Here is a 23198-nt window from a genome sequence, read left to right on the forward strand (position 1 = left end):
TTCTTATTGGCATATCTCCTTTAATTGTTCCACAAAACTGTCTAAACATCAATGGTCTGTGTGCATAATCATTTTAGTTTCTCTGTTCTAATGCCGCAACAGGACTTGTATTTATATATATAAAAATTAAACAGTGTTTYAAAAGCAAAACATTGAAAACTTCCCCTAGTTACAGCACCCTCTATCATTCCCAGTCTCATATCTCTGAATGGAGTTGGAGGATATTAAACAGAGCTGTTTTTGTCCAGAAAACATCCAACTGAAAATGAACTCTTCCATGACCCACTGCAGAGTCCTTAGATGTCCCCGTCTCACAGTCAGCTGCTCATAAAGGTCAATGTTAATATGTCTAGACCAAAATAAATACGTTTTGATCAAAATTTCAAATTAATTTTCTTTTTTTTATCATTTACAAAGTGATGGGTGTGCTTTAGTAACAACAAACCCTTTTCAAACTTTTCTATTTGAATAATTGTCCAGCTTGTTCAAAACATAAAGAAAACATATCCTCCTTTTTTTTTACATTTAAATAAGTTAAAACCTCTTTATACTCCATCTGTCCAGCCGACATCAGCCCGGTTTGTCAGTTTCATGACGAAAATTACATCACCGTGCTCTGCCGCCTCGTCATACCCTGCCCCCCCCCCCGCTAAGAAGTTAATGTGTGATTGGTCAGAAGTTTGTGGGCGTGTTTGTTTATGGTGAAAGCACTCAGATGTTGCATTTTGCTCTATTCGCTTCCTGAATGTGACTGTTGTAACCAGAAGCAGACATTTACCCGGTATAAAGATCGTCAAATGGCTAAAAACTCATGAGTGGAGATWAAAAAAAATACGTTTTGTACGGAGGAGTCCATCTGTAGATAAGTGTGGAGAGTTAACCAGGACAGATTTGTGAAAAAAAATAACAGCAGATCGGAGTTTTTTATTTTTCCCCGGAGTGTGGACTCCTACAGGAACGAACCTCGTGCAGTGACGTGTATCGCAGCGGGAGGCGTTTCCCAGGAGCTCGTCACGGGGTGTATCACAGGAACTATGAAACGTGCGTGCAAAAACAAATGCAGAGCAACCACAAGACCTTTAGGGTTTATATAAAGTGGAACTCCAACGCTTTGGTTTGAATTTCTCATTATTGTAACTCCACAAGCTCCTCTTTCACCCCTTTTCGGAGGTGTGTCTCAGATCAACTCATTTTGATGCTGTCTCTTTAAATCCAAACAAGGCGCTTTACACCCCACCCCCCTCTAGCTTCCAGAGCAGTCTGTTCCAGTGTGATAGAAGGGTTTAGAAATGTATTATTTACATATTAATTAAATAGGGAAGTCTTATATGTTGGAGCCAGAGTCTGATGCAGAGGGAGAAGAGAATGAARTCGACAACATTGTAGTTGGTAAGTCCAGACTTTAGAAGTTCTGTCACAAATATTATGATGCAATTGCTTAGAAAACTTCATAGAAATTAAATAAAATGAAACAGTTTGAAAAATAGGAACCAAACAGAATATACAGATATTTTATCTAAACAGCACCAGGAGAGACTAAATTAAACTTTTCTGCCCTCCTAGAGACTAAGTACACAACTAAATGAATTTAATGGCTAAAAAAGTGGATTTTGCATGRTACAGTATGTCTCCTTTATAAAACAGCTAACAAATGGCAAGTGGCAGAGTGTACCATAAATTATTAATAATTAAGTTATTTAAAGGAATTCTTTAACTGCTTGCRTCATAGGTGTTATTCATGTATAGTTTTCTTGTGCTCCTCCAACTCGTTTCTTTTTCTTTGTTTTTGTCTCACTCTCCTGCCTTCTGCCTGCCAACAAGTCAAATGATTTTCCCAKTAGTTACATAGGGGTCCAAGCAGAGACAACCTAGGAACACAGCTGCAACACAGGGGGGTGGCATGTGTCTGAGGGCTTGGACCCCCGTCATAACTGCTAAATTATATTAGTGACCATGTGAGAATCAGATCCCACTTCTATATCCCCACTAACRCACATATGAGACAGTTTCTCCTTTTATCTGACCCACGGTATTTGCTGCACATGCATGTTTGGTCACATGCAGGAATGTGTGCTTGTGTTAGGAGTGTGTGTGTCCAGTGGACAGTACAGAGGGGGAGGATATCCTGTTACTGCCTCAGGAAAACAGAGCTACAGTACAGGAATGTCTCATATGAAACACACACACTTCTAAAAAAAAGGGTGTATAACTGTGCAGCGGGGTATTTAAGCCAAAGTGTGTTCTTTTTTGTGTATGGATACAGCAGGTGTGTATTCATGTTTTTGACTCTCACTGAGGTGAACTGACATTCCAGGCATAGCTCGCTGTCCTCAAGGCTCACTAGTTCTGGTGATGAGGGACATGGTTAACCCCTTTTTTGTTCAACTAAAGCAGTGAAAGAGCATTTGTGAGTTAATGAGTGTAAAAAATAATCAGGTGGCAATAAGTAAAAGTAAAACTCATCCCTTAACATTTTTCCAAAGGTCCAAGTTACATGGGAGGGGTGATGGTGTTAAAAAGGGTGGGACTTCTGTGGAAATTCATATCAAGAATGGAAAAGACCAGATATGACAAATCTCTGAAAGTTTTTCTCCTTCCACCCCTGTCTCCGTCCATCACATCTGGTACTGCTTAAGCTCAGACCATTGCGCAAAAAACAATTACAAACACGTAAACACAGTGTCCAAACACACACTAAGCTGGATGCCGGAGACGCAACAGGGGTTTGTGTGCTGGAAGATGTCCAACACAATGAGAATATGTCCAAAATCCACCCTGATTGGAAAWAAAATGGCATTTATTTGTTCATTTTTGACTTCGATACAACACTCCCTTCAGCCAAAACACATTAAGTGAAAGTATAGGGATGTGTGTCTTCATGCAGACATACAAACACAAAGTACAAGCTCCAGTGTAACTCTGTCCAGTTGGTGGTACTGGCTCTGTTTCTTAGGTAAATACGATCCTATACGGTAACTGGATCTGYCTCCAGGTTTAGCCTGGTGTTCTCATTTTCAAACAGCCTGGGTTGTGAACCCAAAACAAACGTTGATGTCCTGTGGGTATTTATGATTTCAGCTAGTCTCCCCTAAAGAAACAATCATAAATCTTTTGATTGTCCTCTCCCCCCTCTTACAGTATTCTAGTTCACATCTGGCTTCTTTGGCTGAGGCTTCATGGAGTTTAGCTCACACAATATATTCAGCAGCGATTTTAGAGACAGAACTCGAATAAACTTGAAATTTTAACCTGCTGCGTGTTCCCTTTGACACTGTTTCTAATCAAATCCATGGTGAAATTGATCCTAAAACATTAAAAACACTCACCTATTGTTCCTACAAACAGAAGATTCATTTACTTCAGTGATGATCCATGCCGTAGCCCWTTTGCTGCTTCACAACAATAAATGTGTCTTGCTTTCGGTTCAGTTTCATCCCCAACCCCGGTCTGTCCTAAAGTCCAGTTAAACAGGAGTGCGGGACTTTTCCTTAGCCAAGCCTTTTCCTCCTCTTCTCCTCCTTTTCCTCCCCTCCCTCCTCTTTCCTCTCCTCCACAAAGCCTCTCCTTTTTGAGCAACATTCCTTCTGGCTGCATGGAGTGCTGTGATGTCATGGGCTAAATGTGTACATGTGTGTTTGTCCATTTACCCTCATGCACACAYAAAGATACCTTCTGTACGGGGGCCTCCAAACCCATGCACACTTTCTTTTTTTTTCTTCAACACATGTAACTTTCCCGTTAACCTCCAGCTTCTGTCATGACTAAGGGAAGAGTAAGAAAGCATCAGGTGGGGCGGCGGTGATGAAAAGAAGGTGACTCAAGAACCAGGAGCAGATGATAAGAGTCTAATGGTATTTCATTTTGTCATCATCAGTATGAAACTGTTGACTCAGTCTCTTACAAGGGTTGGACAGATTTACTGGCTGCATTTACTTTTTAATAAAACTGTAATGAACCCTGCTGCCATCATCCAGCCTTGAATCATCTAAGCCTCAAAGTTTTTTTTTCATTATTAGTGACTTTAAAGGCTATATAAAAGCTTATCTTGGTGCTCTTTCAGATGTATGACCTCTTTATGGAGACAAAACTAACTTTTTACTAGGCGTGAGTCAGGTCCAGGTTTAAAATGGTATTTAAAATGTTATGGTGTCAAAACAGTTTTTTTTTCCAATAATACATATATGTTTTAAATGATTTTAAATAGAATATTAGTGACAAAGCACCTCTTTGATAACTGTGAAACGGTGGTATTTTTTGCTAAAGATTGCCATCTGAATCTCATACCAGCTCAAGTTTACTTTATACTAAAGAAATATTTACAGTATCCTGACAGATTTAAACTCTTTACATTTCAGGTTGACTCTTAGGCAGTACGTGTATGCTGGTGTTTCGTGTGAGTGGGTATGTGTTGGGTCATAGGATCTGTGCGGCTGAAACCAGACCCAGGTCATGGTTCACTTTCTCTGCTCACAAACACCACATTAGGATTTAAATTTACAAGAGCCATTTGCAACATTGTGTTCACACTCAACGACTGCTAAATGATGGAGGGCAGGTATAGCAAGCAACACCAGTCAAGGCTAAGTAAGGTTTTGTGGAACTGTTGTGAAGAATTAATAGCATTTTGATTTATTAGTTATTATTATTACCTCCACCAAGGTAGGTACAATTTTAATTGTTCCTATTTTTCACAAAACCCAAATTTAAACTAAAATTTAAAATCAAATATTCAGATTATTTTTTTAGTCAAAAATAAAATAATCATCATTAAAGTGTCACTTTATAAAGTTTATTATAATACCTCTGGCTGTTGAACTATTTTTACTGAAACCTTTTTTTTTAGAAACTGAGCCAGATGTTATGCTACTGAAACAGCCATYAATACGCTGAAAGCACAACTGCTGTTCTTGGTCTCATTGAGGTCCTTGAAGCCTTTTTTACAGCGAGGAAAAACAAACATTTCAAAATAAAACATGCTTCAAAGCATAACCCCATATTGCGGGACTTGTCTTTCATCAATAAAAACCACAAAACATCTGTCTTGACTTTGGCTTAATGAGCACACCGTTGGTGGAGTGTATGGAGAACAACATGGTGGTCCAGGAATCAGAACAATTATCTTAAATCTATAGAAAATGAAGCCCTGAAAAAAGTATGCATGTGCCTGTTAACGACTAWATGAGCAGCGGCTCTCTGATCACGCTAACTCAATTTAAGACAAATCACAATAACGCTCCTATTCAACGTAAGGTTTGGAACATATACAAATTTTTTTTTAGCATTCTGGAGTGAACTGACATCAGCTCTTAGTGAGCTCACAAGTTAAAACCAATAATACGAATAAAAGAAATCGGTCACAGAAAATTGGGTCACTAACCCAATTATTGTGTGTACTCTCAGGAGTTTAAATCCAGGAGGATTCGTCATGCAGAAAGTGCAATGTGTCAGGACTGCTGATTTACTCAGAGACAGGTGAAGTACAGAAGGATGAGTAGGATATTGAACAAACTGGAAGATAAAAGATAAAAACAAGTAACAATAAATCTGCAATTAGAGGAAGTCACCRGSTTTCTCTTCTGTCTAATTCTATGAATGAACACATGCATGTGGGTCAGCTCTTCTGAGTCAATACATAACAGTGCCTGTGCAGCCTTATCACATGAACAATTGATTGGTATTGATTGAAAAAGACAATAAATGACAACTGACTACTGCAGCATATCAGTAAAAGAAAATGTTTCTACCACTATCAAAAAATAGTTTGGTTGGAAGAAGTATTTTTTTTATATGTATGAACAAATCAATACGTAAAAATTAACCTTGTTAAAATCTAAATGTCATCAAAGGAAGCAGGGTTTAGTGAGGTAAATTCAGGCTGGACTTTAAGTATTGACTATCATGGTTCTTATTTTTGACACAAGTAACCTGAGAACTTCCACTGTAAATCTAATGTGTTCTGTAAGAGGTTTGATGTAAAATCAGTGCCTCTCAACTAATTAATCTGAAAATAAATAAGCATCGGATCATTGTGCTTTCACCGAGAAGAACCTACTGCAAATAAAAAAGCCTAAAATAGAGAGAATATTTTACACCTCACTTAATGCTGACTTTCAATATTATTATTCATTATTTTGTCCACCAGACTATGAGAAATTATAAGCATGCAACAATTTATACTGTCTAATTAAAATCACCAAATTATTACTGAAGTTTGTTTGTTTACTGAATAACAAAAAGTGAACTAACGCTGAACTGAAAATAAGCTCCCTGACTAGTTTGAATGATTTTATGTTGAACAATGTCTTATTAATCCAYGATTTCCTCCAAATAAACAGAGTGGACCTCAAACAATTTCAATTATGAGAAGTCAGCTGTATGGGCTATAAAAACTAATTCATATTCAACATCCTGCAGTCAGAAGTTATTTTGCAAACAGTCTAGCTGCACTACAATCCCAAAGTTACCAAAATAATGAATGGTAAATATTGTTTTGAGGAACAAATTGAAAGATGTCACAAAAAGGAAAGGAAACAACCAATTGGATAAAAGCCTATCAGAACCCACAGGTCATCTAAACAGGAAACCAGGAAGCTGTGCTCACTTGTGTCTGAGGAAACGGCCCTCAACACAGGAAACATACCAAAAATCAGAGGCCACCTGGACAAAAACACAGATGCAGACTGCTAGCAACATGTCATGAAATTTAGTTGATATGCAGCAAAATAATAGAGCTAAAATGAAACACTGTGGTTGTGGTGGCTGGTTCTCCTTCAGCAATTCAGAAACAATGTCCACAAAGTCAGACAAGTAAAACTCAGACAAGAAGCAAAGCAGAAATAAAGATATGTCAATCAAAAACAACTAAAAAACTATGTATTTTCAATCAGCAAAGTGCACACAAAAGCACCAAGTTGACAAACTGCAGGCATGTGAACACAATAAATAAGACTCTGCTCACCTACCCATTGCCAGACAGCATGAAACAACAACCAGACTGAAATCATRTTAAGGTCCCCTTGGTGGTATGGGTGCTAAAGAGGAATGCCCAACATGTCTGGGCTCATAGCAAAACCATTTGTGTCCTTTTTGAAACGTCTCACGACACCAGTCACACACAGCCCCAACCCCCTCGGACCCCTTCATGAAGCAACAACAAAGAGCCCCGCAGGAGCTTCAGTGTGGTTCTCTGGGTTGAATACTAATGCTGCACTCCACACACACACACACACACACACACACACACACACACACACACACACACACACACACACACNCACACACACACACACACACACACACACACACACACACACACACACACACACACTTAACAGGCTCACAAATGATGGCTCTTGAGCAAAAAAAGGTCTGTAGTCAGAGAGTGTGACTGGCTGTATACACAAGCTCTCCAAACACAGGACAGACAGACAGATTGACACACCCAGCAGATGTACAAGACAAACTGGGATTAAATCTGATCTGAGGTTTACAACAGACAGCTGTGTGTTATTTATGCAGGTAATGACTGTATTGCTTCAGTGCAGATTTATGTGGCTTTAATAACGGGTCAAACTAAAAGCTAAACAAACTATACTTTGCTAGGCCAGCTGCCAGAAGAGTGTCAGTCATTGATGCAGAACTGTAAGAACTGTTTAAGATCTTTAAGTGCAGCAGAGCCTGTCCCGTTCACTTTAAATTACTAAGAACGGAAACAACCCATTCGTTTCCCCTAATTGTTTACAACTGTTTCATGATATGCAAAAAAAAAATTAAAAAGAACAGTAACGATTTCATTGTAAAGCGATGAGAAAACGGTGTTTTAAACAAAACAAATGTAATGAAGACATTAGAAAATACATTTTATAATAAAGCAATGTTGATGAAAGCCATTTCTTTACAYCAGTATTCTCACTGATCATACCAGCAGGAGCCCAGAATGAGCCAGGGAGATATTAAATGTGGCGACTGGATTTGATTAGTGTCTCATCAAGAAAATGAACCAGACATCACAAACTAGCACTAATGCGGTTTTAWATGCCTGCAGAACTGTGGCAAACGCTCAAGTCCAAACCAGATAAGTCTTTATATGACAATGTCCAGCATAAACAATACTTTCTCATCTATTCCTACACCTTATTTCTACTTGCAAACCTTAACTAAATCAACAAAACACCCAAGAAAGCATTTTTTTCCCAAATCAGGGAGATTCAGAAACTATTGGGTAAGATGGACAAAAAWGAGAACGTAAACTTAGAAAAACACAGATGGCTGAATTTGAGGGTTTTGAAGATTTTATGCTTTCTGGTGCATGTATGTGAATCTCTGTGAGACCTACTGTGTTTTTGTGTGAAGACCAAACCACAGAGCATATAATTCTAATCCTCTCCCAGCGTGAACCAACCTGCTTTTAGGACACTRAGTTCAGAGACCACACAGTGAGGCTAGCTCAAAGCAAACCAAGAGTATGTTACCTCTGTTGTCAGACCAGAGTGAATCTTCTTCCACTTAATAGCTTACAGCATTAACTAACTCTGCACTGCTGTAGCCTGTGAAAAGCAGCATGCTCATCACCGGTCTATTTCCGGAAACTAGCTCATTAGCTGGAAGTATTTAGTCAGAGGAAAGAAGCTTCACAGGACAAAAACAGCCTGAGATAACCAACTTGTCTGAGCTCCATGCCCTTTTAATTGAACTATACCACTTACATTTGTTTTTTATAAATACTACCTTTGTTCTTATTTAAAGAACATGTTAGATTGTTTACATTTACCATTGCATTAAAAATGATATTTCTTCCTGCCTGGGACTTGTGCACAGTTTCTGGGCATAAAAAAGTTGTTTCACCAGTTCTTGAACTGTGTTTTGGCCAAATAGTTGTCTAACTCAACAATGATAGATGCTGGTGGTCTGCCATCCCTGCTAATTTTACCAGGCTCTCTTTTTTTTTACTTTACTTGCAATATCCTAATTTGCTACAACAACCCTATAACAAGTAACAGACAAGCTAAAGATATTCAGATGCTGATTTGGATTCACGCCAAAGATATACAAAGAATGTGTACAAAATTCCTGCTGTCTAACAGTGGTGTTGTTTGGTGTTTGTCCTTCAGTTTTACCATTGAAAACAGTCCAGTAATAACAGTAATRAGATACATAAGAGCAAAAAGAGCAGCCAGGATCATTTGGCAACACATCACTTCTTTAGAAGCACACTTGACTGTTGTGTATGTTGTAAAATAACTCTGAAGTGGTACCTAAGTGTTAAAATGCAACAGCAGGGGGTTCTGACTAAGAGTTTATGTGAGGTGAATAAGAATGGACTGGCCCCATTTTCTCTTCAATAAGTGTAGGTCTTATGTTAGACAARCAATGAAAATGCAATTTATTTTACACAACATCACTCATTACACAGTGTGTTGTCCAAGTGTAATAATGCAGGATCACCTGCTGCATTGGTTTTTTTTAACAGATGAAAGAAAGGGTTTGTGCTGAACAAGCGCTTTCAATCTCGTTGTGCTATTTCAAAATCTCCCTGCCAAGATGGGCATGTCGTTTAACGAAAGGGACAGAATCAAGATGACTAAATCTCACATGATTCAAACTGGGTTTAATAAAAGTACAAGCACAGCCACCCCRAGGAAACACTAGGAGCTAAAACAGTCTTTCAACTTTTAAGACAAGAAATGTTTACAGAATTTTATTATCAAATGTATTTTTTTATTAAGTAGTCTCATTTAAAACAGAGACCAGTCTGTTGAAGAAGGAAGCCCTAAAGTAAAAACTTTCCTAAACTCTCAGACCAAAAAATATAACTCTTTTTGTTTTCTCAATTTTTGTACTGCCTTTACATTGTTTGTGTGTTTGTGACAAACAGCTTTTGGGTCAGCATGCATTTTGTGCGTAACTCTGTGTTCATTGAATGGCTTTTGTAGCTCAGTACAATAATGCATGGCACAGTAGATATGGAYGACTGGATAGCAGAGGTTGTGTGACCATGGCCATTAAATGGCAGTTGTATTGTTGCATTTCCTGGATTTGTCAAATTCTCTTCCTCTCCTCTCTCAAACACTACTGCAGACAGACAAAATACTTTTCTAAATATGTAATGAGGACAGATGAGTATGACCTTGTTGCATGCTTAAATCAGACATTTATGATATGATTTGATATTCGTTAAAGCAGGTGATTTACACCCCTAACTGATTAATCTATATATGATGTAAAAAGACTGGAGAGAATAATGSATTTTAAAAGTAATGTTAATTTAGTCTTACTGGGCAGTTAGGCTACATTCACATTGCAGATCTAAAAATTTAACTCAGATTTTTTGGCATGAACGTTCACAATATAGTTTAAATGCGACCGCCTTCTGACTCCAGTGTGAGCAGTTGAGGATCACCACTGCTTGGCACAATGGCATGTTCTGTTACAAATAAAACTAAATCAAGAATAAACAATGTAAATGTAAAATTATTCTCTAAAATCATTGTTTGTGATAAACTGTGTCACATTCATTTCATTATAGTGGCTATAGCAGTGAGTTAAAAAAAACAAGATGATGCAGCTAATTGAATGAATAATCCGTCTATTTAATCAAGTGTTTTTATGTAGATAAAAGTGTGTTTAGGAAACTGTAAAATACACCAGAATGCAGGAAACTGCATCTACTATATTCAAAATTTTCTGGGTTCTCAATCCCAGTCCTTGCCCACTATCCTGYATGTTTWRGTCGTTTCCCTGCTTTGGCACAACTGATTTAAATGAATGAGTGATTGACAAGCTTCTGCAGAACTTAAAGACCTGCTGAAGAGCAGAGAAACAGCTAAAACATGCAGGATAGTGGGCCATGAGAACCAGATTGAGAACCACTGTGCTAAAGTGTCCAACAACTTTGTCCTCTCTTGCTGTCTCAAAGGGATATATAGATATAGATATATTATCTACTTCCTGATGCAAAAATAGACACAAATTGTCATTCACAGCCTGAAGAACTACTTACAATTACAGCTGAGTTAGATAGGAGCAAACATAAGGAGGCTTTGTTTAAATGGTGGGAAAATAATTTTGAAGCTCTGTTGAAGAGCTAAGGGACGTTCACATGACTTAATTTTCTATGACAAACACCCAGGTCACATGGTATGTTTCCTTTTAATGTTATCCACTCATTGTCAGCTGACTGTMAGCGCATTAAAGATGAGAACCAGAATAAAAGTACAATACAGTAGCACAAAGTGGAGTTTTATGTTACATTTTATTCTTTCAGTAAAAATCCAATTTCAGCTACTTTAGGACAGTTAATGTCAACAGTTCTTTGCTGTTTAAGTCTAAGCAGACTTCAATTCACACCACTCTCTTTATCCTGCTTTCCATAACCTCACCTAACTCCATCATTTAAACCTGCTGCACCTACTGTATTTCTCTCTTGAGCTAAAATCTCTCATTACGTCATTCACGCTCATCCCATTTCTTTGACATTGGTTTTTAATTTTACTTTCATTATACTGTATATTTGGCAAGCTTCAGGATCATTAATCACAGAAATGTTATATAACCTGTCGTTGCCTGTGTATGTTATCTTCGTATGTGGATGCATTCTGGGAAGAGGGAAGAAGACATCAGTGATAACTTTGTTGTTCCTGTCGATGTTCTCACACTCCACGGTGCTGAAAGGGGTGGGGATGGAAAATGTGCTTCCCTCAGACACAAACCACACAAACACTGTATTAAAACACAATGACWGTCTCTGTTGGACACTGAATACGTGGTACTTGTCCCCTGTTGTCGACTAGCCAGCTGGCTGTGATCTCTCTGTCCCTGGATCTTGCATAGGTTTGACAAACTGACTGAATTGGGAGATTGCTCCTTTGCTCCATTACTTCCAGAGGCAGCTGCCAATTTCAAATGATGACCAAACAAAATGGTGAGGAAGGGTGATGAGCCTCTCTACACAGAGTCAGGGCAATTAAAACAGACTTAAACCTCAACAACAACCTTGGAAAGTCATCAATTTGAAATACTATTGATAAAGTCTAAGCAGTATGTCATCAGCAACTTCATGATGACTCTGTATTTGTTTTGGTAGCAAAAAACAGCCCTATGTGTACTGGGTACTTACTTACCAGGTATACACCCCATAGGTACAGGGTAGGACTGCACAATGTATCAGGCACACCATCAGAACAAGTTACATACAAATACTTACCAGATATATACAAGGTAAGTACTGTATTATGAAGGAAGGTACTCGTGGGTATGCACTTGCCTAGTATGTACAGGATAACAAGTGCCTTCTTGGTAAAGGGTATATTTCAGATACATACATGTTCATTACAGGACAGCAAGTCAGTTCATATTACAGCCCAATTCCTATAAGTTCTAGGAATGTTCTGGTTGCCTACCCTACCCTACATATGGTAGGTACTAGGGGTGCAACAATACAGAATATTCACRATTCGGTTTGGTTCGATACTTTAGTGTCGTGGTTCGATGTTTTTTTTTTATAAGAAAAACATTTAAAAGAACATTATTTTATAAGAACACAGTCCTACTACATTAAGATGATGCTTCTAAAGTGTTTGAAAATTGCTTTAAATATCGCTGCCTGTATAATGATTTTTTTTATTTAACAATGTAGGAAAAAAAATCTGTTTTGAAGTTGTGCTATTTTCATACAGTCTAGATTACGTCGTTCTGTTTGTTCTTCCTCTCACCAGGTGGCTGTGTTGGTATGGTGTGGAGTGGAATCTGCAGCTTGCAAAAAAACAAACAAAAGCTATCAAATGTGAGAATATCTTCACAAGATGCAAGGACGTTTAGGCAGAGAAGAGCCTTTGATGCTTCTATCGTCCCTGTGGCATTAAACAGGTCAGCTGCATCCAGGCAAAATGTCAGTATTTTACCCGTGCACTCAATAAATCAAGAAAAATCAATGAGCGTGACCGGGCACGATGAGAAAACAAGGTCAAGTTGCTTATTCTTTAGGACGCAAAAGCAAAAACTATTATTTCTCATCAAAAAYGAGTCTGAAATTGGCAATCTCATCTAAACACATATATTATTTAAAATCAAATAAAATCTTGCAAGAAAATTTCCATCCCTCGTGGAGCAAGAGGAAATATTCAAACTGTCTTTTGAATGAATTTCAAGTTGCTTGGCAACAGCTTCAAGCAAAGATGCAGAATATACAAAAGTTCASCACCAAAGAAATCTGTTGCAAACAAATGATGTCTGGCTTTATGTTTTTTTTTTCTCTAAGCATATGCCACTTCCCTGGTTCCATTCCCTACAACTACAGTGACACAGTAATAATGGCTTTATGTTCCATCCTTTCAAAATGACATGTGTTCAGTGGTTAAACTGCTAACCRGTAGGTTATTTTTGATTGTGGCAGGACTGTAACTGTCTACAGGAACTTGATCAGTGTTTTTCATTTCTTTTTTTATTTTTATTTTGGTAAATCCAGGACGTCTAACCCCCAAGAGGAAGAGCAAAACTGGAGGGTTGGCAGTCTCTCATCCCACACGTCCAAGTGTCCTTCAGCCAGACAAAGAACCCCACATTACCCCCAATCTGTTGATCAGTGTGTGTTTTTGGAAGAAAGACGCACTTCAGACTGCAGACTGAAATAATACGGTACTAAAGACATTTTGAGTGAACAAGACTGCAAAAAAACACTATAAATTCTATAATATAAATGCATTTTTAGACTATAAAAATAATGTACAGTCATCAATGTAATGCATTTCCTCAGGAATAATATAAGCAGAAGCATCAACAAAGCTTTTTCTTGCTCTCTGTCAACATATTCAGTGTGTGGGGATGAAAACAGGTTAAGGTCATTCCAATATCTGGGTTAAAGTGATGCAGAGGAGGAGGAGGGAGAAACGAAGACCACTGCAGCAAGAGCACCACGCTAGTCCACTGACCTCTTTTTGTGTTTTTATTATTATTATTTTAAAATTAAGAAGCTGCACTGTCTTGTACCGCACACTTTAAGGCTTATTACAGAAATTTTTTAATGAACTTTAACATGATAAACCCAGATTGCTCCAGTTCACACTCACTTAAGCAAATTATACACTTTCATTGAATATTCATTTAATTTCCTAACTTGCAGAATAAAATAAGAAATGCAGGTTTTTAGAGTAAATTGTTATTGGTTGTTGGTTGTTACCTCTGAAGCGCTGATTTCCGTCGCTCCCTGAAGCAGACCAATTAACGGATTAGTTTAAACAGCAGGAAAACGCGAAATGCGTAACMGACCTCTTCTTGTTTCTCCTCCCTTTTGTCCTTGCACACACTCACGTAGGTGAGAGCCACAACTAGCGACGGGACGTAAAACAAACGAAGCGGAGAGGAAACGTGGAGAGGAGCGGATGTGTTCAGGTCCCAGCAGTTAGTGTCAGAAGCCTCGGTGACATTGAGCTCCTTCTGACGCGCCAGCTTTTCCACGCGGACGCTCTTTTTTTTTCTTGCTCCTCCTCCTCGTTTTTACTCCTCTACCTCTTTCTTTCTCTCTCCCTCCCTCCCTCTCTTTCAAGGCACGCGCTGAATAATGCAGGGGCTCGCGAGGTCCCGGGAGTGTTTTCTGTCCCTTTCCAGAGACKATCAAAGAGCGAGGCGGCACCGCGCGCATGCGGCGGAACACAATGAGGCCGACCCGCGCGGATCGGGTTACCGCCGTCCTGCAGCCTTTCATTCATCCATTCATTCATTTGTTCAGMCGCTGAATGATGTGACTGCAGCCCGGCTAGGCCCCCCTCTGTCCGGATCCAGTACCCTCCGCCAGCCGCCTCACTTCTTTGGGAGGAGGAAACTTATATCCATCAATATGTTAACCGACTTAGGGCGGAGCGGGTAATCGGGACAACCGGGACGATTCCCGGTGGGCCGAACGTATACACCAATTATTGTTGAAGAAAGGCCAGCGATAGCGTTTATGTGTGTCTGTTAGCAAATTATGGATTTTAATGAAACTTTCACAAAGTAGCGTAATTATTAGGCTACATCTACAGCTGGGACTGAATCCAATTTGAGATGCTTCTAGGCCTACACCTTATCTTGAAAAGTTAAGCACAAAAATAAGCTATAATTTAGTTAACCCTACTGACCTAAAGTTTCGTCTTTGCTAAGGCTCCTAAAACACTTATGTTGCACAAGATCTTTGTTTAAAATTAACTATTTGGAGTAAACTAAACTTTGACAAAGTAGCCGATCTCCAAAAAAAAAAAAAAAAAAAAAAAAAACCTTCAATTTACAACTGATTTATGGAGCCAACCCAATTTAGGATTGCCACCATCCTGACCTTAGAAAACATGATTGGTTTTGACTGGTTTTGACTTAGTTTTACAAACAATGTGCTACATTTTGTGTGGTAGTAGCTGATGGTCATTTACACTAACACAACTCACAAGATCACACATATTTCACGAGATAATCAAAACAACTCTGTTCCTTCACAGGATTAGGATATGTTAGATATAATTGGATGTCAGATGGTTTGCAGACAACCTGTTTTGCATGTTAACTGTGGCAGTTCTAGGGGCGGGTCCCAAGGGCATTGGCCCCAGATGTAATCTGATTGGTCTCCTGAAGTGCCCCTGTCCTGTCACTCATCATGTCCGTTGCCTGACAGTGACAGGTAGATGCAGTTCCATGTCTAAACACTAGTGGCCCTCATAAGTCAAAGTCCAGCATGAATCAAGCTTACTGAAGTCTTTTTCTTTTAAGAAAATTTGAACAATGCTGCATAAAAAAGGTCATTCAAACGACAATCAATGGCTGCATTTTTTCACATGCTGTGTGTTTGAGTATTTTATATATGTACAGGAAAAATGCATGTGAAACTGGTAAGGAGAATTTAATGTGCAAGCTTTTTTTAAATGACACGACATTAGGCTACATTACACATTTGAACATATGTGACTAGTTAAATGTTTAAACTTTATTAAAACCTGGGATTTGTGTGCAAGGATGTTGAACAAATTACTTGGCCCCTTCCTCAGAAAAATCCTAGATCCACCAATGGACTCTTACTACAAAGTCATGCGACTGTGATATGTGCAGACTGTGGCTTGTTTTTGTCCGGCTGAAACACACGAAGCTTCCTGGAACAAAAGCTGTTAGAGGAATGGCAGCATAGATTCTAAACAGTTTGTGGTGATGTGGTACTGAAAAACCTGGCATGGCCCACCAAAACCAGAATAAGACTTTAGGAAATTTGTCATGTCGTCATAGATTAATTGAGCAATACAGGAGTTGGTGAAATTAGCTTCTGTCTGAAATCATTGTCCTTACTCAAGTTGTTAAAGCTTGTAATTGCCTAAATTCATATTTATAAAAAAATATATATAATAAACTGTCTGGCCAGGGGAGTGAACCAGGGGTCACCAGTTTTTTTTAGGGATATGGCTTCCATTTGATGATGCCCTTAGTTCTAAAAACTGGATGAAACTTTTAAAATTTGCATATTTTACCCATCAGATCTGCAATAATCTACCCTGTTATCATCTGATAAACTCATCCTGCATAACTCTAAATTGATTTTTTTATTTAAATAAATGCTTTGTCAATATATCATTATTGTCATAAAAAAAGGTTTAAAAATGTATTATTTTTTCACCTAGTAGCACCCTGAATGCCCTGTCAGCCAACAGTAGCAGAAAGAAAGACTCATTATGTCACACGTTTTTCAAGCCGAGAAGAACACGCTGTCCCAACATCATCACAGCACATATGGTCGTCTTGTTCCTTTCCATAATTTGCACTTCTTTGCTGAACTTTTCCATTGAGGCAAAAGAAAATTGGAGAGGATCTTGATCAAAATGAGACCATGTCTGATGCACACGAAGTACACAGTTTGAGTAAACGGAACCCCAAAACTGAATAATAGCTGTTGTGGCTTTGGAAGCCTGTAATTTAGCTAGTCCCAGCAGACATTTCAAATGATTTTCTTTATTCATTATAATTTGTGTTCGATTAAGCCATCAGACAAACATTTTAATAAACCTTGCAGAAATAATTACCCTGAGTTACACCTTGAAACTTTTGAATGTGGCCCATTAAAACATGTTACTCACCATGGATGTGTAAGGATGTCTGCTTGGAACAAKAGCCTCACAGACATCTGATGGCATGGTATCACCTGGAGTTTGGATGTAATCTGTGATTTAAAAAAAATGTAAATTTCAGAGTTTTCCCATTTATAGTTATGTGCGCTTTAGAAAAATTTTATTTAACATTTCAAAAGTGCAGAAATATTTCAGCTGTGAACAAAAGTTTAACAGTTACCAGCTCAAAAGAAATAAAGTCAATCATGGCAGTGTGTTTATGTGCACAAATTCACAACTAATGACGATTTTTAACGAGTACAAAAGTAAATAAACCTGCCCAAACCCTACAATGATGATACCACTATTAAAAATGTTATTTATGAATGTGAAACTCTAAACAGTTAATCACAAACTCAACTTTGAATAGTTTTCTCTGATTAGAATGTTAGATTTTTTTCACCTGCTTTTAGAAAAAAAAAACTGTTGAGTGCCATCCTTTGCAAACTTTAGAACGACATTCCAGACTGTCAGAAACAAACTACATAGGAGGCAGGTTCAGTATGTGGGTGCGTTAGAGCTGTAGGTACCTACAACTGATGCAGAGGTTTACTGCCATTTTTACAGAGACACATGCTTGCATCAAGACAGCTTTTACTAGGATATAATAATAATAATAATAATAATAATAATAATAATAATAATAATAAGCCTTAGACTATCCATAGTTTTAAAAATACAATGCCAGAATTCTTTCTGCTTGTCCATAAAAGCAGACTCCTAGACTGCAGAGGTCTTGATATGCAAACTCAGACTTCTGCAGCAAAACTGCAGTTGTGTTTGTCAAACTGTTTTTATAGTTTGTAAATGAAAGGTGTCATAACCCATTTCTAAAAATGCACTTGTTTCAATTTTATAATGGTGAGAGACCTCCATAGGCACATGCATTAACACCTTGTTTTGTTTGCTTGTAGCCTACTCGAATTTCCAATAATTGTCTGCAGTCCAACATGCAGAAGATGTCATTTATTGTTTATTCACCCAGGACACCCATCCTGTGTGCTAACCGAATAAAACGATGAGAAGTGCTGTCTGAGTACTGTTTCCAAAGGCTGATCATCGGAGCATGATTAATGTAGTAATGATTAATGTAATTATCACCTTTCATGAACTTGACAAAATATGGTGTTTTTGCCCTGACTTGTATTTTTTTCTTGCCGCAAAATAAGATCATAAATGGTAAAAAAAGATGTTTTTCTGCAGACTTTTTTCATTCCAGTTCAATCTGTTTTCTTGATGAATGTCATATTTACACCTAGAAATCAAAATAAGTTTTTGCTGTCCATTTATTGTGCTAACATTAACTGTGGGTTTCATGTAACTATTAAAAAAAGGGCAAATTAAAAGTCGTGCTTTGTTAGTGGCAGTGGGTAYCATGATAGCTGGGTGCAGTAAGGACAGCTTGTGATCTTTGTCAGCAGCCGTGAAAAAAAAAAAGTGAATGTTAGTGAGAGATGGAAAGAAAAAGCAGGAGACAGCAGGCGGGCACTGGAGAAAGTCAGCTTTATTGACCAAAGATAGAGGATACAGATGTCAGAGCAGAGAGAGAGGGGGGAGAGAGGAAGTGACAGAGTGAAGGTGAAGTACACAGACAGGTGTGAACAATAGAAAATGGCTCCTTTTTATTTAGTTTCAACAGTCTACAAAATTGTGTGGGCAGGCAGAGAGAAAAACAGAGACCCCTACAGAATCAGAGGTGTACTGCAGGCCTGGCAGTGGGGCTGGTAATCTCAAATCTGCTGCTGCATATTCTTGCATTGCATCAAAAATACCCACATGCATTTTAATCAGGGGATCCGGACCGGTCATCGTGTATTCCACAACTTCTCAGGCGTCTGATCACATGCTTTTCTCTGTGTTTTATGTGCACTAACCCACTTGATAAACCAAGCTACACTCTCAAGCAAACTTCTGTTAAATTTCTCCAGACTTCCAATTRCTTAAAGTATGAATATTCTTTACCCAATCTCATAAACAAAAACAAAASAGGATGATGTTTGTCTTTAGCCTGCACAGCTGTACAATCTTTAATTATTTTATTATAACAATTATTATTTTTTTGTAAATCAAACCAAATACTTCAAGCTTTTCACAACAACAGTGGAAACCAAATGGTGAGGTGACTCTGAATTGAGGTTAATTGTGAGATCACACACAGCGAAGCAGTGGGGTGAAAGGCTAAAAATGTGAAGATCTTGCTTGCGTGTTCACACAGTGTAATGTCTTTATGCCAATGTTGAACATGTCTAGTACTAAAAATAACTAAACATGTGTAAATGTGTTAAATTATGTAATCATTAAATAAAATAAAGATGATATTCACACTTATTTACACAGGAAACCAGATAGAAATTCCTGCTCATTGACCAATCACAAAGCCATTTGCAGTGACCGATCACACTAAATCATGCACTGGATATTAAAAGCTCATCATTTTTAAGTGTTTTGTCAAGAAAAMTATTTAATACCCTATCAGTTGTGATATTAGTCATAGAACACAAAAAAGGAGAAAAAGGCAAAATTCAGCTAGCTATCCTAGCCTGGACAAAGACTTTTGCCCCCTTCTGCATTCTTCATGTTTCCTGATGTTACAGTACATCCGATAAGGTACTAACTATTGATAATTTGATAGATCACCTCAACAAAGACTAAATTAATCATTTAAAAAGGAATTTACAGTTTCTGCACTGATGGCATGGTTCATAAATTTGGAGTTAGCATCAATAAAAGTAACTTTTTCCTAGAGACCACCCAGTGTTGATTTGTAAAAGCAGTGCAGCCAATGCATCAGGAGAAAAAGCAGTTAGAGTTATCAAAAAGGTCACTGAGGCGTTTAGATCACTGTCGCCACTAGTAAAGATAGTGCACATGTTAGATGTGAGTCCACATGTTAGATGTGAGTCCATGTTTTAGTTTGTCTGTATTCATGATTTAAATAGCAGTTCTTATATGAATTACTTGTGTTAGGACCAAGAGATGACTGTAGAGGCACTTGGTAAACACTTCTAAATTAGACTGTTTGAACCTCAGAAGCCTGCCACAAATTTGTAAACATCCTTCACTCAGTTTTACTGGCCCTGGTCTAAAAGCTGCTTGATTTTTGATTTTAGTTACTAACGCTTCAAAAATCCTGAAAGAAAATGGGTTTTGTCACCATTCTCTAGATTCTCATGAGCATCAAACAAACCAGTCTTCCCAGATCACTCACTATCATTCATACATATACTGCATAGCAATTTGAATTGTTCTGTTGAGGGTATCTGGTACCTTTTTGGACCTGGGGGTTTTCTGTGTGAAGTCTGCATGGTCTCTCCTCATGTTTGCAGGGCTTTTCCTACTGTTTTAACAAATGAATGTTGGACTGCCTTCAGGCCAGGCCTCACTTGCAAAAAAGATCTGTGATCTCAGTGGGATTTGYCTGGTTGATTAAAGGTTAATAGTAATGTTATCATCATCGTTATTTTCTTCTGGTATAAGGACCTGAACGATGACTAAGGTAAAGGCTGGCAGTGTTTTAAGCCTCTGTAGATTTGAAAAATACAAGCAGGGATCTCTGGTGGAGTTCAGAATATCTATTTGTACCCAACTGAATCTAAYGCTTATTAATAGGGATGCACAATACATCGGCATTAATATCAGTATCGGCTGATATTGGTCATTTTTTTAGAATATCGGTATYGGTCCGATATGTAAAACTGGGCCGATATTAACATCCGATATTTATTTCCCACTTTTTATCTTTGTGTTTCTGTTCTGAGGGGAGATGGTTGTTTGAATGGCATCTGTTTGATCATGATAGTGATATTGATGCTGCGTAGCCAGRAATAACTGCAGTAGGGAGCCATGTCAGAGGTCTGACTGTTTATTTACAGTATCAAAAAATAAGAAGATCCAAGTGTGTTTGTGCGTATTTGTATAAAATAATTTGTGTGTTTGTATGATATCGGTAAATATCGGTTATCGGCCATAATAACAACAATTATATCGGATATTGATATCGGCTGAAATTTTCATATCRGTGCATCCCTACTTATTAAACTGCACATCTGTGCCAAAGCTGTTTGTTTCCAGTTTCCAGTGTACAAATGTGTTCCCACGTCGCAGAGTACATTTGGTAAGCTGCCGTTTTTTTTTGTCCCGTGCTCTTTAGTAATTAGATGCACTGGACAAAGTTGGCCGTTTTGCTCCTACTTGCTGCMAAGTGGCGATCCAGGGCTTCTCATTGGCTGCTTGAGTTAGGAAGAACTAAAATGAGAGGAAATGACCTCAGCAGTGGAATAGCTGGAGTGAATGGAGGAAATGGCAGCGAGTGATGAGGGAGAAAGAATACAAAGACATTAGAAATCCTAGTTTCCCACAGAAACAAGCATCCCCAAAACTCCAAACAAAAAAAAAGATAAATGGTCAGATAATAGCACACTGAAATAGAATTCTCATATACGTAAACATTTAGTTCTCTACATTTTGTTAGGACCRTCTAGAATGAACAGGCACGTAAAGAAACCAAGGCAACACGTTCCCACTTCTCTCTCCTCGCCAGAGACTGCACAAAGAAAAGAGTGGRTTGTTCAAGTTCGTACATTTTTTTGTGTGACCGTTTTAGTGGGCATGCGTCAAACAGAAGGAAGAGGGTTAAAAAGCAACAGAAGAAACTGATCGTGAAAAAGAACTAAGGCTCTAATTGAATGTTTTCTAAACCGGCTCACCACAGGAGATAGTCTGGTTGATTGTTAGAGCCATGAGGTTTGATCAAACAGTACATCAGTGTGACTGATTGTCCATAAAGCCTTGTGTACAGAAAGTTTTGTATGGCAAGGTTTAAGCCTTTTTCCATCTCTATCTTCATCCAACCATAGTCTGATTTCTCCATAGTTATAGCAGCATGGCAACGGCCCATTTTATGCAACTTTTTGTTGATTTGCGGTTATGAAACGTACGGTGCTGCCTGAGAGGGCGGCAGATGAGAAGGCAAAGAAAGTACGAACAAAGGTGATGATGTGGCTGAGTGAAAAGTCAGACGAGACAAGAGAAAATGTAAGTGTGTGTGTGTGTATACGTGTGTGTGCGCCAGTCATTCAGAGTCCAGAAGAGGAAGTCAGAGCTTCTGTTAGTAACCATCCAGACATAGAGGAGAGGAGGGTGGTAATAAAAGGTTGGAAGAGGGAGAAGACTCAGTCACATAAGGATGCAGCACTGGCAGCGTTTCCTCTTGTCTGTACCTGTGGCGGGGGTGAGGCCGGGGGGCGGGGCCGCGTTCGCGTCCTGATTGGCGGGGGGCGACGACGCGCTGTCGGGCTCGCGGCCGTCCGACGACAGTTCCGTGCTGACGGCCTCGGACGTGGCCGGCCGCCCAGACACGAGGTCGGCCGCGGTGCCGTCGACGAGGGAGATGTCGGTCACYGTCTTCTCCCGCAGGGACTTCTCGTCGTCCTCGTCGATGAGCACCACCTCAGCCTTCACGGCGCCGTCGAAGCCGAGCAGCCGCCTGCTCTCGCTCGTGTCTTCAACGTCCTGGTAGCCGAGGAACACCATGGTGAGCGGGTGCTCMGCGCTGGCTTGGGGTTGTGAAGAGAGATCATTGCTTGGGTGGGCCGAGGARCTGGGCTGGGATGTGATGGGAGCAGGAGTGGGGGGCATCATGCCTAGGTGGGCCTCCCTCTGGAGGATGACCTGTGCTGGTGGACTAGAAGGGACTGATGGTGGGGCACAGGAGGGCGGGGACAGATCATCCACATCTGCAGGGGAAACGTAGGCCTGACGGGCTGCTGGGGTCACCGTCACCTGACCCCTTCCACCGTCCCCTCCCCGCACCATGGGCCTGGCAGCCTGCTGGACCAGCCGGTCGACCTTTGCGGAGCTCCAGCCGTTCTCAACAGCGGTGGTGGAGACCCCCCCGGAGGACGCGACCTCGTAGACCACCTTCTTGCCGTCGTCGTAGACTTTGACGCCTCGGGACGCCGCGTCCAACGGGCTCACGCGGTTGGCCGACAGGATGCGCTGCTCGCCAGTCTGCGGGTCGTGCTGCACGCTGATCTCCATGGCGAACATTGCTGTTAGGGAGGGGGAAAGTGAGGGGGAGCGGGGTGGGGG

General features: G+C 39.4%; 1 protein-coding gene across 1 annotated transcript in view; it reads right to left on the reverse strand.

The window, feature by feature from the left end:
• The window catches only part of LOC106534930 (A-kinase anchor protein 2), a gene marked incomplete at its 5' end in the record, with an annotated part of 35775 nt that overhangs the window by 11011 nt on the left and 1566 nt on the right, over positions 1-23198 (reverse strand). Inside the window, 2 exon segments of the mRNA XM_014031738.1 lie at positions 17079-17161; positions 22328-23158. Coding sequence (XP_013887192.1) covers positions 17079-17161; positions 22328-23158 — 914 coding nt within the window.

Source organism: Austrofundulus limnaeus, unplaced genomic scaffold (genome assembly GCF_001266775.1).
Source record: "Austrofundulus limnaeus strain Quisiro unplaced genomic scaffold, Austrofundulus_limnaeus-1.0 Scaffold1309, whole genome shotgun sequence".
Lineage (NCBI taxonomy): Eukaryota > Metazoa > Chordata > Actinopteri > Cyprinodontiformes > Rivulidae > Austrofundulus > Austrofundulus limnaeus.